Raw genomic sequence first — 20,375 nt, 5'->3', positions numbered from 1 at the left:
TCATCACTTGTCCACCGTTGAGTGGTCACAGGTTACTGACAAACCAAATGTGATGACCAGGTTGATCGGTTTACGGAGCTTCTACTGAGCAGCATGCGTAATTTTATTCCCCAATATACACCTAAACAACGTAAATATCCCCACTGGTTCTCATCTGAACTTATCAGTGCCCTGAAGCATAAAGATCACGCACATAGTAAATCTAAATGTTCTCCATCCAGCGAGTGGAAGGAAGAGTTCAGCTTTTTTCGAACTCTCTCTAAACACCTATATAAACGGCATCATAGTTCGTATATTGAATTCTTAGAAAAAAGCGCCTCTGACAGGCCGGCTGAGTTTTGGAAGTATGTACGTAAACGCTCTAGCAAAAGCGGAGAGTCCTTCACACTACTGGACTCATATGGAGTAGAAGTGCATGCCGTCGGTGACTGTTTTGGCACGCATTTCTCATCCGTTTATAAGGCCTCAGACCCTAGCACTGATATCAGACAACAGCCCAAGGCAGTTAGCTCATCCAGTGCTTTGTCGCTGGATGAAAATCTTATCTGCGAATGCATTAAGCGCTTAAAACCATCCTTATTATGTGGCCCAGATGGTATCCCCTCCGCCATACTAAAAGCTTATGGTACTATATTTGTCCCAGTACTGACTACGATATTTAATAACTACCTGGGCACTTCCACATTTCATAGCATGTGGAAAACTGCTCGTGTTTTCCCAGTATTTAAGTCGGGCTCCAAAAGAGATGTTTCTAATTATCGCCCGATTTCTCTATGTGCCACATCAAAGATCTTCGAACTGGCTCTTGACAAAATATTGTCTTTTAGTGGGAAAAACTCATTGATTCCAAATCAACATGGTTTTCTTGCTGGCCGCTCAACTACCACAAATCTTGCTAGTTTCATGACGCAGATCTCCACACCTATTTCTCAGATAGGACAGGTTGACGTAATCTACTGTGACCTGAGCAAGGCTTTTGACGTAGTCAGCCACACACTGATTATGGTTAAACTTGCGCACTTTGACGTTCACTTGTCGATTGTAAATCTCTTGCACAGCTATCTGCTCAATAGATCTTGTTATGTTGCCGTAAATGGCCAAACCTCTTCTTTGTGTAAAGTGACTAGTGGGGTCCCTCAAGGGTCGGTATTAGGCCCACTCCTATTTTTAATTTACGTTATTGATGTTTCTTTTGCCATTCATAATTCTTCTTTCCTCTTGTAGGCCGATGACATCAAGATATTTAAGGAAATTCATTGAGTTAACGACTGTAGCTTGCTGCAGTCAGATTTGTGTTCTTTTTCCTAATGGTGCAACGGCAATAACCTTTCTCTGAATACCTCTAAGACAAAATTCATGTCCTTCACTCGCAAAATATCTAGCGTGTCATTTCAATACTCTGTAAATTCTGTGTCGTTATGGAAGGTTTATGAAATCAGTGATCTTGGTGGTGTTGTTGATAGCACGTTAAACTTTTCTGCTGACGTTAAACGTGCTGCTATGCGGGGCCTTCGTTCTCTCGGATGTGTTTGCAGAATATCTCGAGAATTCAGGTCTCCCATGGCCCTCCACAAATTGTACGCCGCAATATGTCTTCCACAACTTGAGTATGCGTCCGTGATATGGAATGGCATTGCTCAATCCAGCGGTAACAACATTGAACGGGCCGAGAAAAAATTCCTCAGCATATATAACCATCGCTTTGCTAGAAATCACTCTGGATCTCGTTCAAATACGGCTGGATTATTATCATTGCCATCACTTCACTGCCGACGAAATCGTTCTGATCCGTTATTTCTTTACAAGCTAGTTCATGGTATCATATCATGCCCTGTACTTCTCAATTGTGTTAACTTTCGAATTCCGCTTACGTTAACCAGAGAGAACAGACCGTTTCATGTACCCGCCTGCTTCTTCCAACACTCTACCGTTCACCGAATACAAAGTCTCTATAATGTTAATTTTCTTCATCTTGACGTTTTTCATAGTCCACAGTCATTGTTTTTATCCGAGCTTTTCACTGTCTTGACATAGTATGGCACATTGTACAAAGTCTTCCCTTCTCCGTCTTTCCGCATAGTTGTATATATATTGTCACGTGGTCGTGACGTCGACGAAGGCAGCAGTGAGCACGTCACAGATGAAACTCTTTATTTGGCCGCACTTCTGGTCGGGAAACTGAAAGGCAAACTACGGCAATAGACTGAGAGCGGCGAGCAGAGCGTCGACCGTCGATCAACTGACAAGCGGTCAAGCGCGTCGGCATTTATACATGTGCGGTCGAATATCCCAGCGTTATCGCTGGTTGTCGCGCAAGTTCTAGAATAAGCTCGAGTGTTCGCGTCTTGCGCGCAATCTTAACAAAACGATCTACAATAATCGGGAAGCTTCTCGAACTATGAGGCCCAGTTACCGCTGAGCGTTGCTGACAGTCTTTGTGGGCGAAAACCGAACGCAGCAAAAGTGATAATAGGAAACGCACGTGGCAATGCCCCCCTCTGAGAAAGCATCGTCCTGATGCTTAAAACAGAACACGCGGGGGTGGCCAATGCATGCAATAAGAAATAACAACAATAAAGCAAGAAAATACAATAAACAATAAGGAAAAGTAGGATCCTCAGATTCACTAACGCGCGTAATATGGCTTGAGACGCACGACATGGACGACTTCAGGTCGCGCACGGCGCCGCTGAGAGTTCGTAATGCCGTCAGGGACAACCTCGTAGTCGAGTGTGCCGAGGCGTCTAAGTACCCTGTACGGTCCGAAGTATCGTCGGAGAAGCTTCTCACTAAGTCCCCGTCGGCGTATTGGCGTCCATACCCATACACAGTCACCAGGTTGGTATTCCATGTGGCGTCGTCGAAGGTTGTAGCGGCGGCTGTCAGCCGTCTGCTGGTTCTTGATCCGTAGGCGGGTGAGCTGTCGTGCTTCTTCAGCGCGTTGCAAATAGGCAGCGACGTCGAGATTGTCTTAGTCGGTGGCCGTTGGCAGCATTGCGTCGAGCGTCGTTACTGGGCTCCTTCCGTAGACCAACGTGTAAGGCGTCACCTGCGTCGTTTCTTGCACAGCGGTGTTGTATCCGAAGGTCACGTACAAAAGGATGGCATCCCACGTCTTGTGCTCGACGTCAACGTACATGGCCAGCATGTCGGCGATGGTCTTATTAGCCTCTCGGTGAGGCCATTGGTCTGAGGGTGGTAGGCGGTGGTCCGGCGGTGGCTTGTCTGGCTGTACCTCAAGATCGCTTGAGTTAGCTCCGCAGTAAACGCCGTACCTCTGTCGGTGATGAGGACCTCTGGGGCGCCATGACGCAGAACGATGTCTCCAATGAAGAACTTCGCTACCTCGGCGGCACTGCCTCTAGGTAGGGCCCTTGTTTCGGCGTAGCGGGTCAGGTAGTCGGTAGCTACGACGATCCACTTATTACCACTAGTCGAAGTTAGCAACGGTCCCAGGAGGTCCATCCCGATCTGCTGGAACGGTCGCCGAGGTGGCTCGATCGGCTGAAGAAAGCCCGCTGGTCTTGTTGGCGGTGTCTTGCGTCGCTGACAGTCTCGGCATATCCTTACGTAGCGAGTGACGTCGGCGGCAAGGTGCGGCCAGTAGTACTTTTCTTGTATTATTGCCAGCGTTCGGGACACACCGAGGTGTCCTGCTGTCGGGTCGTCATGCAGGGCCTGGAGGACTTCTGGTCGCAATTCTGAAGGCACCACAAGAAGGTACTTGGCTCGATGTGGTGAGTTCTTCTTTTGGAGAACGCCGTTGCGTAAGAAAAACGACGCCAGTGCTCGCTTGAACACTTTCGGAACGACGGCGTTCTTGCCCTCCAGGTATTCCATAAGGCCTCCGAGTTACCGATCGGATCGCTGTTGTTCAGCGAAGTCTTCGGCACCTATGGTTCCCAAGAAGCAGTCAACGTCCTGGTGGTCTTGCGGCGGCGGGTCCACGACGGCGGGGGCACGAGACAGGCAGTCGGCGTCAGAGTGTTTTCTTCCGGACTTGTAAACGACGGTAATGTCAAATTCTTGAAGTCTCAAGCTCCATCGTGCGAGACGACCTGAAGGGTCCTTCAAGTTAGCTAGCCAATGCAGGGCGTGGTGGTCGCTCACAACTTTGAAGGGCCTGCCGTAAAGGTAGGCGCGAAACTTTGATGTAGCCCAGATTATGGCAAGGCACTCCTTTTCTGTCGTAGAATAGTTGGCTTCCGCCTTTGATAGCGACCGGCTAGCATAGCTGATTACCCTTCCCAATCCGTCAGTCCTCTGCACAAGAACGGCGCCGAATCCTACATTGCTAGCGTCGGTGTGCACTTCTGTTTGGGCGTATTCGTCGAAATGCGCGAGTAACGGAGGCGTCTGCAGGCGTCGTTTTAGTTCTTGAAATGCTTCCTCCTGCGGCGTTTCCCACTTGAACTCGACGTCGGTCCTGGTAAGGCTAGTAAGTGGCTTACAGGCTTACAAGGAACGCTGGTGAAAAGAGTACCAACATTAGACTGTTTGCCTGCACTAGACTTTCGCCATTTCCATTAAACTTAATCTCCTCTAGTGCTGCGGTCAACGGCTCAAAGAGGCTCACAAATGAAAGCACTGCATCGTGCTTCTCGACTCAGCGCGTTTCGCATAGTCCCAAAAGGCGCCGCCTTGTAGACTCAGGACAGCTCAAACTTATCATTTTTCGCAAAACGTGTGAGCGGCTAGAAGATTTACGGAAAAAGACTGACGTCGCCTTCAGAGTCCCAAAACAGTTTCGAATGTCTGTGATGGAGCATGCCGCACACACAACTAGATTAAGGGAGTGACACGCGCAGTGAGTACATAGAGTGCGGCTGGATATTTCTCACGAACAACAGCTTGAACACCATTCGTTTTGCCGGCCATCGAACTTGCACCATCGTAGTCTTGACCACGGAGATGCTGCATGTTAATTCCCATTTCTATAAGGAGCCTTACGATGGTGTCGGCGAGGGCCCGGCCATTTGGTGGTGAATTGGCACAAAGCCTAAGAACACTTCTTCGATTCCGTTCGCATCCTTATTAAGGTACCTGGCACAAACAGTAAGCTGCTCGATACCAGCAACATCCGTTTCATCAGTAAGTGCGGAAAAGCAGCCTGCAGCGTTTACTTTTGCGACTAGGCTTTCCTTGATGATTGCAGCAGAGAGTTCTATAATGTGGTTTTGTACATCTGGACTAAAATATGAGGCCTTATTTGGGCAACTTCCCAAAGTCTTTTTTATATCTGTGTCGCCACAATCCGCGCGCATGCGAAGCAGCGCTCTGATGTTGCCTGTATTTGTAGAGGAGGCTGTGCTTGAATCCATGGGACCAGTGTCTTTATGTCCACGGAGAGCCACACCTTGCAGCCCGCAAAAGAGAACTGTCTCAACAATAGGCTGTAACTTCCTTCGGGTCTCTCTTATTTCAATTTGCCTGCCATGGTCCAGTTGATCAACACCGGGCACACATCCTCAGAAGGTTTGAAGAAAACTATCGGCTACCAGATGAGCGTCAGTGTGATATTTAGCGAATTCATGTGCACCGAAGACTTCGAGGGCGTGCTTCCACTTTTGAAATGGCTTGGATACGAGGGCCTTAGTGCGCGCATGTTGGCCCTTGCCAATCTCACTTCTGCTAAAAAGGACACACACTCGGCAAAACGCACCCTCTTGAAGCGCTGAGTAGCTAAGCCATCGGTACCTGTCCAGACAAGCCACGTAAACCTTCGTTTCTGCTTCAAATCGTTTATAGACTTAAACATATAGCATAGCGGAGGAATACAAGGAGAAGCTAGCAGTTGATGTTTTGTGTCATCATCCACCTTTGAGCCATCTGTGTACAGCCCGATATCAAACTTGCTTCTGCTAACATTTTGAGGGTCAGAAAAAGATAAATAATCAAATAAATTATAATCAGGCTGGAGCCCAATAAATCCCACCACCCGGGTGACGCCGCTGGTTGTTGGTGTATGAGAGCACGAAAAATTTCGGGGGGGCTGAAGCCCCATAAGCCCCCCCCCCCTGGCTACGCCCCTGCTGCGCACGTATATACATTTAAGGAAAATGGAGGAATAAAGAAATGGTTAAAAATGTTTAACTGTATTAACAGTTAGGGCTACATATAGGTCTCGTGAACCATCTCTCTAGCGCCTCAAAGCAAACTCGGACGGGATTAACACTGGACCGACGTGGAAGTGAAGGTTGCGCGCACAGCTTTCACGGCATACATGCGCTGATCGTGTCGCATTACGGTGGCACGGCGCACCGGTGGCGCAAACAGACGTTCAACGAACGGCGCCAGCACAAAGACACTCATGGGACGGCGACGGTGTTCCGGCACTGACGCCCGGTTCGCGTGCATCTTCCAGACACGAGTACCGAGCGCTTCGTTGTAATCATTCCATCCGCGGAAAACATCGAATTACGATCCACGCAGCAGCGGCCAGCAAAGTACACTAATGGTACATTCGAACAGGCGCCGCCACGCTCTGACTCAGATTGCAACGACACCTGGGAAGCTCGAAATCGGAAACGGAGAAAGCTTGTGCGAGCCGAACGTACAGCGTCTCGCTGGAGCAACCAGACAGCGGACGTAATTCGAGGCGTAAAAACCTTGCGAAACCGCTAAAATCCTGGTAAACTACATAAGAAAGAACAAAGTACTGCAGTACTGTACAGACTGCGCTTCCAACATAATTAATGACTTTAGGTATGCTTTTCGGGGGGCCGAACAGTTCATCAAACTTGTCTTCGCAAACGCTACGGATGTCGTCGGAGCCACTGCTGCTGCTACCGTCGTCTTCGGCTTCCACGACAGAAGAAGCACCGATGGCATGGCTGAAGCCTTCGCGTACGGTTTCTTCGGCATGCTTCGTGTAGCGTGCGTCCTTGAGGTTGCGAAGCAGCGTACTGCAGAACACGGACCGCGCTCGCACAGAACTTCTGCTACAAACGCCGCAGCGGATGACGCACTGACGGAAATCGTCGAACTCACGTGACCGAAGCTGTGCCAGATCTCGGTCGCGCTCCGACTTCAAAGTGAGAGCGCCTCAGAGCGCTCTGAGATGGATCGTGGTTCTCTGAAAGAACCAGCCGAACGTGTCCAAAGCGCTCGATTTCTACCAGCCGAACGTGACGCGCGTCGCGAGAGCGCTCTGGAGCACTCGGAAACGACTTGACGATTGTACCATAAAACAAGCATAATAGGAAGCATTCTTGCGTGCGTTTCCGCTTCAGGCGCAAAGTTGCCAGAGAACGAAAGAGCTTGCGTAGCGCCCGCTAAGAACGGCTTTTGGAAATGCTTACGTCCCAAGTCCATCGGAGGGGGCGCTTTGAATTGTTCTAACGGTATGCGGACCAGTAAAGCGTGATTTTTTTTTTTTTTTTTTGAAGTCGAGCATTTCCGTCGCACGAAGCAAGTACTATGATATTACTGCGATGGTTTTTCAAAAGTCCACGCCGCCTTGATATTTGCCCCTCTAAAAAGCCTTTTGTAGGGGACACCCTCCTTCCATGTCTGTCGGCAGTTTTGCTCAGAGAAAGGTCCTTCCGCACGCTCAAAACTCATCAAGCGTGCAATAGGACCCGCCGTCCAAAGATCGCGTTATCGCATGGTTGACTCGAGTTTCAAGACTCAATATTGACCGACGCGGGTTTCCCCACCATGCTACTAAATGACTTTTGCACTCCTTCTAGAAACCATGTGACTGTCATCCGCGTGCCGTATCGCTAGGTAGGGTCCCTGTCGTGTTTTCTGCAAGTTAGGCTGACGCTGCAGACTCGTGGATAGAGAAGGACCCAAAATGGTCCTGTGCAGCCCGAAACAAACGCCTCAGTTTCTGCATTAGGCAGTCATGCATGAGATCTCGTTATCCTGCAGAAAAAATTGGTCGCGTATCTACGTGCTTCGCTGCAAATGTCGTCTAAAGACGATAGAAGAGGCGTTGCGTGAGATATGGACGCCATCTGGCAATACGTCGGGAAACATGGGTGCTGTGTTGCGGGCTGGTAGTCCCGGTGCAGCAGCAGGCGAAGACCGGCGGTGACCAACGCGACCGGCGGGGACGCCAGCCAGCCCGAACACGCGGTTTGGCGCGAAGCGCCGAAGCAGAAGAAACGTCCGCACTCAACGAGTACGCTCCACACACTCTTTTATTTACACGTCGCCTGGGTAAAACAGGAATGCCAGAGCGGCGCCCAATGGCATTCGTACAGTGCAATACAGAACCGAAACCGAAACACAACAATGAGCTCGTGCAGAGCTCGTGAATAGCTCATTGTTCAAGCTCAATGAACAATGCTCGTGCAGAGCTCAATGAGCTCAAGTTTCAGCGCAGTCGCATTTTCAGCGCAGCTTAAGAATCTAGGGTCTGAAAATTACGTATGTGTGCATTTTCTATTAAAGGAACACACCACCTAATACTTGCCTAGTGATGTTGCACCTCAGATATGCGTAATGTTTGCTTTTTGATCGACAATGTACACAAGTATGAACCTAGTGAGCCGTACAAGATGGCTGGCCCTTGGGCAAGTGGTTCAACTTTGGCCGAGTTTTTGAATCGAGGGACGTGCCGACAAACAGAAAGACAGAAAGACAGACCAAAATTTCTGCGTTTAAGTTCCCCAAGAAAGACTATCGTCTTTAAAAACATACCCCGGCCGTCGATCCCCGTCTCAGCGATCACAAGAACAACCTTCGCCAGAAGCAGGGCAGCAATTTGGCGCTCCATGTCGGGCGGACACCGACCGCCAAGAAAGCGTGCGGCGGATAATTCACATAAAGGGTTCTTGATCATACATGGCGAACTCGCCGCGCACTGACGAAGAAAGCGTTCCAGCGAAATCACGCACTTCGATCGCTTCGATCTGATGCGCGTCCACGGGGTTAGAATAGGTTAGGTGTACCGACGCTTCGCCTCCGCCGCGCAGCCTCCCCGCTGAACACGGAGACGCGCTTCGCATATTTTCCGACAGGCTGCGCTGGGTGTATCGAGGCTTCAGGTCAGCCGCTTCCACAGGGGCCGCGTCGCTTAGGAACAGCTTAGGAAGCTGCATTTGCGACAACTCTTGAACTGCTGGCCGTTCGTTTTTATCAGAGTAACCGCACATATCACTCCGATTTCAAAGTAAATGCACAACATCAAGAAAATTCGGTGGTGGTAGCCAACAGATGGGAACACACAGGAAATAGCTTCTGCGAACAGCGGCAATGAGTTTACAGGTGAACACAAATTTCAAAAATATTTTACCTCGTGCACAAATAAGGCCACCGTGGCAAATTGGGTGAGGCCGCCGTGACGAACTGGGTTATTAAAAGTAATAATACCTGGTGTTTTACGTCCCAAAACCACGATATGATTATGAGAGACGCCGTAGTGGAGGGCTCTGGAAATTTCGACCATCTGGTGTTCTTTAACGTGCACTGACATCGCGCAGTACTCAGGCTTCTACCATTTCGCCTCCACCGAAATGCGACCGCTGCGGACGGGATCAAACCCGCGATCTTCTGGTCAGCAGCCGAGCACCTTAGCCACTGATCCACCGTGGCGGACCCGAACTGGGCTAGTCAAAAAGAAAAAGGTATTCCCTGAAAAAAAAAAGCGGGGGCGAGGGGGGGGGTCATGTTTCACTAAATGATGGTTTTCAGAAGAAAACAACACATTTGATAATGGTAGGTTAGAAATTCCTCTCATGGGTTGTCGTTGTGCATGCACCATATCGGATGGATTCAAGCAGCTGCCTTTGCAACGTTTACATGTGCTGGCTGGCGCGTGGTAATGAAGGTTAACGTCCGTTTAACGACCAATCCATCATGCCTCACCATGTGCCATTCTGATTGCGCCTCTCGTTATTCGTCACAGACACGCTGTTTGTTGCAGTAGCAGAAGTAGAACTTTGTGCCCTGCTCTGGTTGCACAAACGTGAAATGGTCGTGCTCGTTTCCTTCTCAGCGTCCTAACCATTTGCTTTCCATTTTCTTCTTTCGGGAATGACAGGAATTGAGAGTGACACCATATTCCGTAACGTCGCTGTCTGACCCGTTAAAACTAACACGCCAAACCAGACGAGGCCCCATTCGTGCACATACATTCGCCAGTCGAAACGCCTACCACCCAAATGCTAGCCTATTTGAAATAGCTTTAGAACATTTTAACTGGGCAAGTTGGTGTGATTCCATCTTGAAAGAATAAAACTCGCGAAAGAACGAGGACGATGCTATTTATTCTGTTCGTTGCGAAATAAAGTTTTAGTTGCGGGACAGCGGCGTGGTCTGTTGTTTATTCTCTTCGCCCTCGTTCGTTCGCGAGTTTTATTCATTAAAGTTGAAATAGCTTATCCTTGTTCATCGTGTCCTTATTTACACAACTTATATTGTCCAGATCGGCAAGAAGTGCTTTGTGCCGCGATGCAACTAGGGCTACAAATCGTGCACGGAGAAAGTTTCCCTTTTCGCTGCTCCGAAGGATAGTGACCGCTTGAAAGTGTGGCGGCATGCTATTCCACGGAAGGATCGCGAGTTGCAAACAACAGATTGTTTGCGAAAAACATTTTGATGCGCGGTTTGTCACCAAATCATGGGAAGCGCTATATAAAGGAATCGTTCTTGTGAGTGCGCCGAGGAAGGCGGCTTTGGCTAAAGACGCATCACCACAATATTTCCTGGATGCCCGAGCCTCCTAACCAAGAGAAAAGGAAAGCACTTGCGACCCGTGTTTGCCTTCCCGCCAAGAAACGCTGTGTTAGTGGTGGAGATCCACTCCTGCCATCGAGGAGTCATCGCTGGATAGTCGAGGCTCCGACAGTGATACCGCCCTCTCCGGGATTGCCGACGCGATCTGTTTCCTGTGCCACCACTGCCAAGTGCAGCACCGAGGCCGCCGTCTCCGAGCCGCATTCAGAACCTGGTACTGGTGAGATCTTTAAAAACTGCAGCTTGGGCGCATCATAAAATAAATATCGATGGCCAGAAAACGGTAGTTTTTCAGGGGTGCACGTGTCTAATGCTGCATTAGTGGCAACGAACACTATGTCTCTTGCTGTGGGAATGGCTGCGGAAGTCGAGGGATACAACTACCATACCGCTCCTGCTAATCACATATCACTTCCATGTCATGAGCACAAGGTTGATGTTATGTCGAAAGTGCTTCATTATTATGTTGGAGTCAGGATGAGGCAATACTGTAAGCAGCTGCGGAAGGTTGAAGCAGACAAGACGCAGAAGCTACGAAAGCTTTCGATGCTTGTCCAGTGTTTTTGTGTGGCTTTTATGCTGTGCTGGCACAGATGATGTCCAATGAATAAAGTGTTTTCTCTTTTTACTGCCACCAACTCTCTTGAGTACCATTACACATTCTTCCGTATCATTTAGCCGCACCATACAGCACTCGAGCTAAAGCAGCCTTTTCGGGCAAAAATATGTAAAATTCGTAGATCGCGCCAATACTGTGATAAAATTCTGGGCGCACCATAACGTATATATCTTGCAGTCTACTTATTTTGAATGTATCAAAGAGCGGCTTCGTAGCCATCGGTCACAAGCTGTCGCCCACTTTATTGCATTCTCTTTCAAGCCCATATTTTCCGACGTGAGAGCGGCGCGTCAAGTGCTAGTGCACGCCCAGAAAGACCTAAATAGAGTTATTCTATTCTATTGCATTAAAGCATTCGTCTTGTCGCAAATATTTACGGAATTTGCAAATAAGCGGTTCGTAGTAAAAGATTCTGTAGGGTCACTTGATCTCATATGCGAAATGCCCTTACGCACGATACCTGCTCTTTATATTGTGGCGACGCACTGCGCACAAACCGGGGCAGCCTCCGCCTCGTCACTATCTAGCCCGGCGTGACACGGCTGCATGCTACACCATGCCTCCGATAAGGGGCAGCGCCACCGCAGCGTCACCAGAAGCTTATGTCACCGACGGTGGCTATAAGACCGAGCTGTCAAGCTCGGAAGTATTCCTTCCTTCGCTACCCGACTGAGCGCAGCGTCAGTATGCTCGCCCCGCTGCTGCTACTACGCTAATAAACTGTCGTTATGTTTTATGTTGGGATGCATCCTTCTATCGACCCGGCATCCCACATTTGGTGACCCGGACGTGATCGTCGCGGAGGAAAGCGTGCGTGCACTATGCTAGCTCCTTGAAGACGAAAGGTGTTGGCTTGCAATGGTGGGCTGCACTTTGCGTGGCAGTCCGCTGGGGCGCGTCAATCCGGGAAATTCGGCGAGGATGGCGTGGTACGGCGAATGATTGTCAACACTGAGTACCTTGATGCTTGGCTGTTGGGCGGTCGTTCGTTGGCCTGGTGTGGAATGCCCCCGTTGTCCCGTCGATAAGGAGGCGATAAGGAGGAAAGACTGCGTACGCAACATCGCCCGCCAAGTCCAAGAAGACCTCCGTCCACGATTTGTCTCGGAAGCCATGGACGTGGTGTCTACCACTGCATCTGGTTCTCGTATGCCACCTAGCATTCTTCCAGTGATGAACAATATAAATATGCTAGGTAATGGTTTGCTTGTTCTTGAGTCAGACAAAGAAGGTTTTTTAGTCGTTTTAGACCAGGGAAAGTACAATGAAAAGGCACAGGCCGCCGTAGAGAATAACTTTTCATGCGTCTCAGAAAACGCTGAGAGGATTAGAAAACAAGCTGTGTCTCTGTTGAACGACGCACGACTTGATTATCTTGTCAAAGACATTAAAAAAGCCAAAGAGAAAACGCTGGGAATATTTTTTAGTGTTAAAACACATAAGTTAGATATGCCCTTTCGCTCCATAGTGTCTGAAAGAAATACCTGGCAAAGCGTTGTGTCGTCATACCTTCAAAAGAATTTGTCCTGCCTAAAGCTGGAAGACCCGTACTTCATTTCTAGCTCATCTTGTTTGGTTCAGCACTTGGAGATGCAGTCTCTAAAGGGTTGTGCCGCCCTGAGCGTGGACGTGGAGGATTTGTTCTTTTCATTACCGCACAATGAACTAATGGAAAGTGTTAAGATTTGCATTTCACAGTTCAATGACGTATTTCAGCTCAGGGCTAGGAGCGGCGTTTCGCTAGAATCCTTCCTGAAAATCCTGTCCATGTACCTAAAATCTACCGTTATTGGTTGGCAAGATAAAGTTTTGCGTCAAAAATCAGGCGTTTGCATCGGATCAAAAGTTCCACCCGTGTTAAGCGATATCTTTTTGAGCCGCATTAACAGGAAACTTAGCCGCGGCCTTGGCGATGGTATTCGCCATGTCTGTAGGTATGTGGATGATTACCTGGTGATCTTCGATAACAACCATGATTACCATCAGATGACCGACAGTATTATAAAATGTTTTCAAGAATGTGGGTATGGCCTACGGTTCACCACTGAGTTCATGGAGCAGCAGCAGCTGCAGTAGCTTGATTTACGCTTGCTGTTCACTCCACAGCATGTATGCTGGAAATACCACCCGAGATCTAAAAAACCGTTGTTGCATGGTATTTCAGCCCACTCTAAACTCATCAAAAACGGCATTATTTCTTCTACCTTGTGTTCTTCACTCAAAAAGTCATGCCAACATCAGGTTCAAGATAGCTTCAATCGCCAGCTCCTTAGACTGAAGACGGCTGGTTATGGCAATGCTGCGATCACTACTGCATGTAATAAGCTCATTAAATGGGTCAAGAAAGACAACGCGGAAGCATGTGATGAGCGCAAAAGTGGCGCCAGCAAATTCTCTGGTGTGCCATATCTGCATCGCTTTTCCCATGGTCTAAAAAATGTTTCTAACCGGGGGTGCTATTCTGGACTTCCGCCATTTTCTGTCAAATTTGACGTAGGCGTGACGTATACACAATGATGACGCAAACGCATGAAATGCTTGCGAAACGTGACGTGAAGGGGACATAAGATGCAAAGAAACGTGCAATTAAATAGTTCTTTGTATCTGAAATTGTTAATGCAACAACAAAAAATAAAAGAAAAGTGAAGCGTTTAGTTTTAAAGTTGTGAAGCAGACGATATCGTCTGCAATTTAGCGCCATATTTAGAGATGAGCGACAAAGCCATAGTAACTTTTTTAGCCAATAAGCGAGCCAGCCAAGCCAGCGTCGAGATTGCCGACATCGTTATTTCGCTGGTTGTTTTGTGTAGGTGTTCTGTGGTTATGTCGGCAGATCGCCGAACAGTGGGCCGCGATGTTGCATTTTTTTACCGATCGTCCCCGTATGGGGAGGGTGGTTTGCGACTTACTACCGAAGGTACGACGGGAGCCGTGACAGACGATGACAGAGCGCCTTTACCGCCTGGGCCCCAGCAGCAAGCCGCCGCCGGAGTGGCGGTGGCTATGGCGAACTAAAGTGGCGGCAGCTCGAGCTCGAGGCGCGGAATGACGGTGCAGTCAGGTAAGCTTGCGTTTCACTCGGGTGGTGTTGACGTTTCAGCTATGCACATGTCTATTGCAGGAGAACAGGCGGAGGGCCGTTCGATTTGGCGACGCACGTTTCGGTGGACGACGCCCGCATCGTTACAAGTATGCGCGTCGACCCCGTCTTGGGCTGCGGTGGCCCTTCGTTCCCAGGGCCCGCGGCGTCCAGAAGCGCTGCCGATAGTATAGAGATAAGGAGCTGCACAGCATTGCAAGTATTAATAATGCCCCTTCTGTTCCTTCTGTCTTTTTTGTTGCGGTGGCTGTTCCGCGTCTAGTTTATCTTAAGTAATGTGCCAACTAGCCCAACAGCCAGCTGAGTTATTTATAACGTCTCCGATGCGCGAAGTATCTTTCTGAACTGTCGTGATCATTAAGATGATGCTATATGTTTTGCTGAGGATGCGTGTGGACTAGTGTAAGTAAAAGTTACAATCATGTAAATATACATAAGCAGAAGCAATAAGAGTTAAGTTTCAGGACCTCACGTTACGCGCGATCAGTTGAATCTGAAAGATAAAGTCTGGGCGAATCTCAATCCACAGAAGTGATGCATCTCCGAAGGTGTTAACTGTGGAAGGTACTTCCACGTTGCTTACAACATACGGATAAGAAGTGCATAATGGCCACAGATAAAGAAGAGGAATTGTAGTATTTCATGCAGTTGATGTTACATTGGACTGGCAGCACTAAGAAGTGTACAAACTGCATTCAAAGAGATGTCTTTTATGCAGATGTGCTGGTTTCAAAAACTGGCTGGTACAATATTAGAGGCATTCTTTGTTGTTGTTGGCAGCAGTGAATGATAAGACAATGATGTAAGCAATGAGACAACTTGACTCCTTTTTATTATTGCAAGGATGATGAATTGACTCACAATGATGAATTGACAGAAGAAGATCAATTGACTCACAATGCATTCTGAAATATCATGTATTACTCTTGCATGTAAACTTTTATAGTCCACCAGAGAAACCAGGACAGAAAGTAGCTACACAGTGCTGTGCCCACGTTGCCCCGTTCGGTACTGGTTCGTTTTGTGCCTATAAGCGTTTACATAGATTACCAACCACAGCAAGCTTGTGCTCTTGCATGTACGAGTGGCTACTACATGAATAGAGCTTTTGTACACACCTGCCAGACTCGTACAGTCATCACACGGGTTCGCATTGTGAATAAAGTGCTGAAAACAATGCTCTGGAATGGCATTCAATGTTGCATGCAGTGCTGCAAAATAACACAGGCTGTTTACAGAGTCACTATGGTCTCAACAAACTAGTCCTCCTATGATTTGCGGCAGAAGCTGAGCAAGCTTTTGCCTAACTGCTTGGTACAATTAGCATGCTCTCAATGAACGAACACAATGAAGCTTTTAACAGAATACAATTCCTACAAGAACACAACTACAGAGGATAGGTATAGGATCGAACACAATGCAAGTGGCTACTTTGTCATGGGAAACAGCAAGAGCTTCTTGTGTTTCACGTTTCTGTGCACATCTCGCAGGAATGTAAACCCCATTACATCGAGTCGTGCCCAGCTGTGAACCACTACAGAGCGTGATCCTGCCTTTGCCTACCCGCCTGGTACATGTCCACTGCAGCCGTATCGTCGCTATTGTTGTTGTAAAGGTCCGCATATTCTCATTCGAGTTCTTCAGTGCAAGGGATGTCTTCTGGCTCAGGCAGCTGCTGCCAAACACCGAGGTTGTGAAGCACGACACAAACTGCGATGATCTTCGACGTGAAGAGTGGGCCATAGTACAGTGTTCTGTACCTCTGCAAGCACCGAAAGTGGGCCTTGAGGACTCCAGTGCACAGTTATACGACACACCGCAGTGAAGAGTGGGTGTGGTGGAATCGGGCAGCAGAGGATTCTGCAGGATGTGCTCCAGGGATGGGGTTAAGCAGCCAAGGTTGAAGCGAGTATGCACTATCACCTGTGGAGGACAGTGTTCCAATTAGCATAATATGAATGTATACATGAATATTTACTATTCTTTTCTCACTTCTTTTAACTTATTCGAAGACATCGTGTCACTGATATGCACTGCTTTCCTTTTTTTTACAGCTAGACATATTGACAGAATTGCTTGTCTGGTTAGGTTACATAATTACGGCTTTTGAAATGCTCCAACGAAAAAATGGCTTTATCAAGTCAATTCCTTCGTCAGGAGGAATGACAACGAAGCTACTGCAACCTTTACCTTCTTTCATAGAGAAGAAGGGGCGAGTGACAGAAGGCGCACCTTCTTTGGTGGGAAGGGTGTTGTGCTTTCTTTTGATTGCATGGGACTGATGTGCGGCTGCAGACGGTCAGCGCACTCAAGGCTTGGTTTCCCTTAGTTTTTTTTTTGTGCTTAGGCCGTCAATGAAAAGTGACAGCAGGTTTCTTTTGCAACCGTTTGAGTTGTTTTCTAGTGCTTTTTATGAACCATGACTGAAAAAACCTTTGAGTTGCCAGTTCACTTATTTTATTGCTATATAGCACATGGCTGTGCTTGCTTATTTGTATTTTTTATGCAAGTTGTCCTTTCTACACATTATTGTATTTATGAATGTACAACATCTATGGCAGTTGTATTTGATGTATTCTTTTTTTTAACATAGCCTCAGAGTGTAGCATTTCCTGTGTCATCGTATGCTTACTATTTATTATTTCACCACTTTATAATAAAGAATCATACAATGTCTTCATGAAAGTTTATTTTATGCTTGACCTTTCTATTGCACTAGTAGTCTTTCCCATGACCATAGAAAGACAAGCTGCAATTATACACTGAGAGCAAGTCGGATTATTGTGTGCCGCCTCGGGTCTCAGTATGACTTGTTTTCTCAAATGTGTGCATGAGAGAATTTTCATTCAAGGGAACACGAGTGCCACTAAAGTAGATAGTGTTCGACCAAGGTAGCTGCCAGTAATAACATAGGGGGCAGAAATTTGGACAAAGAGACTTGAGTAGTTAAGAACCATGCAGCGTGTAATAAAATTACCATGAATAATGTTTTGCTACACTAAGACACCACACAAGCATTCTCACGCTTGCATACCAAGCAGCTATTCACCAACCTGGCCACGGCGTCCACTGCCCAGTCCTGGCTCACGGTGGATGTCTTCCACATAAAGGCGTCGTGCACGGGCCCCGAGTGCGAGGGCAGTCACCGGCAGGGTTGGTCACATACCTGCAAAGTGTTGTTTGCGTTGGAAGGAAGTCGACAACAGCAATACAACCAGCTACATGCAGAACAACTGTAACTGTGTGGTCCAACGCACTTATTTCTCTCGAGTTGCTTTCGGAGCGCAGCTTCGACAGCTGTATCTTTCATTTCATATGTGGCAGTTACTGCATGTCTGCATATCACTGTTTATGAAATTAGAGCACAATCAACACGTTTCATTTCCTTTCATGCATTATTTTTCTTAAAAGCTGCCACGATCAAATATGAAGCTCGATGAACTTTTTATGGTGTCAAGTCACCCCTGCCAAAACTAAATAGTGACGGAAACTTCGTTTACCGCGACTACTGCGTTCTTTTCTATCACTGCAGTTGGAGCCACGGCAAATGTCGTTAAAATACTGGAGAGTGGCGAAAAGCTGTCTTTCACGTTCGTCCTTTGCATTCTACTAACAGCATGCGCGAGATTGAATAAGATGAAATTTGTTCTCACCACCATGACGCTGAGGGCGTAAAAGTTCTTGCGGCAAAAGTAAGCAGCCTCGTTGCCATCGTCCTTTTCATACGGCGCACTTATGCACACGAACGTGTCGTCGACCACCTCAACGCAGCCTTCAAATCTTGCATCTATGTGGACAAAGCCTTCCTTTTGGCAGGGAGGGCGATCCACTCATTGCCGAGGCGCTCGACGATCGCTTCCATGACAGCATGAATCGTGAGACCCACACTGGACTAGCTCGTCGCCACGTCCTCGTTGTTCGCGATCGCGTCGTGGTAACTGCCGGTGGCGAACAAGCGAAGGGCGCAAAGTACTTGTAGCTCAACAAAAACAACAACAACGGTCGGGGCTCTTCTCGTGTCCGTACGCCGCCTCTCCAGGTCCTGGCGAAGCTCCCCGCACAGCCATCGCACAGTGTCCTTCGTCAGCCGGCACCGCAGTTGAAACAATTGATCGGTCATCACAAAATCATCGCGGTACTCGCGGAATTCTTTCTTCCCGCAGCTCCAGCCACAACACAACAAAGGGAAGCGCCATTTTTCTTCGCTTATTTAGCATTCTCTTGCGGCGAGAACCGCAACTTCGAACAAGCCAAATTAAACAATAACCTTTTATTTTAACAAGCAAGCTTCATGTACAACACTTTATAATATTACTAACCGAAAACATGCTTGTAAAGTAACTCACGGAATGACATCTACACATACGTATGTGAGGCTGCATATCGAACAAGCAACTCAATTTACAACAATATGGCGGCCAATTTTGGGCACTTCATCGTTCTCACATTTTAAGCCGCAAATTTGGCAGGATGCAACGTCACGCAACGTCTAATTGACGCTACAAAAAGTGAGGTCCTGTGACTCAATGGGCGCCATCAGTGCAATGTCCAATCGTGTTGCAGACATTGTTAAAGCTGGATGTAATAGTAAACATGTCCACAGCTTCATACCCTGCAAGATAGGTTCAGTATATATGATTCCCTTGTCCTGCGGTAAAGTTTACGTTGGACAAAGCAGGAGGTGCTTCAGCATTAGACTGCAAGAACACCTACGCTCGCTCACCTCCTCTAATGCCACTTCGTATCATCTAGTCAACCATTGCCGTTCGTGTGGATGTAACCCACACTTTATTGACACTGTAATTGTTTCACATCATCATATTAAAACGACAAGAGAAATAATAGAAGCCTTTCACATCAACAGATTAAAAGAAAATGCATCAGCCAAGCATCCATAGATCTGTCATCTAAAGTATTAGAATATCTCAGACACACGTGCACAGTACAATGCCACTTCGTAATATTTTTAAACGCGAAGCATTTCTTAGCGAACCTCGGGCACTTTGGCCGTTTCTATCTACGTATCTATCTATCTAATCTATCTATCTATCTATCTATCTATCTATCTATCTATCTATCTATCTATCTATCTATCTATCTATCTATCTATCTATCTATCTATCTATCTATCTTTCTATCTACCAGCCTACGTCTGGGTGCTCTCCTGATCGTCCCCATAGTTTGTAATATACCCAAATTGGCATAGCAGGGGAAAACTGTATGACGAACACGATTCACTAGTCAAGACATCAATAACGCAAAATACCTGTCGCGTACGTCATGAAACCCTTTCTCTCAGTCACGTGTGGCACATACCCGTAAACCAGAGTTAATGTTATGCGGGTATGTGCCACAGGTGATACAGAGTCTCAACCAACACAGTAACCGCGAACGCACACATTGACACGCAAGGAAAGTGATAATAACAATAGTTGCTGGGATTTTATGTCCCAAAACTACGATACGATTATGAGAGACGCCGTAGCGAAGGGCTCCGGAAATTTTGACCATCGGGTATTCTTCAACGCGTACGGAGATCGCACAGTACACGGGCATCTAGCGTTTTGTCTTCATCGAAATGCGACAGTCGCGGCCGGGATCGAACCCGCGACCTTTGTGTAAGCAGCCGAGCACTGTAACAGCTACACCACCGCGGCGGACGCAAGGAAAGTGAGGAAGCTGAAGACTTAACACCCCTGAAAGCCGCTAAACTACCATCTACTCATCCACGTGGTCCGCAACGTAGACCACGTGGATTACGCATAAACCGGGGTCAATGCTTCCTACAATAACCCTGCTGAGAGAACCAGGCCTCTCATCATTACCGGTGACTTCAGCATTGATTTATCAAGACCCAGCAACGCTTGGTCCTTATACTGCGAGAAAGACGGCTTCGATGTGGACAGGGCATCAAGAGACCTCGCTGCCACGTCCACGACAGGAGGCAACATAGATCTTTTCATCGTAAGA

General features: G+C 47.7%; 2 protein-coding genes and 1 long non-coding RNA gene across 4 annotated transcripts in view; 2 read left to right on the top strand and 1 right to left on the bottom strand.

Annotated features, from left to right (window-relative positions):
- LOC119388309 (retinol dehydrogenase 12) overlaps nt 1–20,375 on the top strand; it is a 142,696-nt gene that overhangs the window by 29,024 nt on the left and 93,297 nt on the right. The gene's annotated exons all lie outside the window — the stretch shown is intronic.
- Nucleotides 12,146–17,049, top strand: LOC125757761 (uncharacterized). The gene is made up of 2 exons (XM_049413904.1): nt 12,146–14,366; nt 14,427–17,049. The coding sequence occupies exon 1, from the start codon at nt 12,269–12,271 to the stop codon at nt 13,379–13,381; it is 1,113 nt and encodes a 370-aa protein (XP_049269861.1). The 5' UTR covers nt 12,146–12,268; the 3' UTR covers nt 13,382–14,366; nt 14,427–17,049.
- LOC125757767 (uncharacterized) lies at nt 16,242–18,379 on the bottom strand. Its single transcript, XR_007415536.1, has 3 exons — nt 18,153–18,379; nt 17,459–17,571; nt 16,242–16,328 (listed from the first exon to the last, which is right to left on the bottom strand). It is a non-coding gene; the product is annotated as an uncharacterized LOC125757767 (long non-coding RNA).

The sequence above is a fragment of the Rhipicephalus sanguineus genome, chromosome 3 (assembly GCF_013339695.2).
Source record: "Rhipicephalus sanguineus isolate Rsan-2018 chromosome 3, BIME_Rsan_1.4, whole genome shotgun sequence".
NCBI lineage: Eukaryota > Metazoa > Arthropoda > Arachnida > Ixodida > Ixodidae > Rhipicephalus > Rhipicephalus sanguineus.
This window is presented reverse-complemented; position numbering and strand designations above follow the sequence as displayed.

What these genes read in the sequence shown, in the direction of transcription:
- LOC125757761 (XM_049413904.1), top strand. Translation starts at nt 12,269, where the DNA reads ATGCTTGGCTGTTGGGCGGTCGTTCGTTGGCCTGGTGTGGAATGCCCC.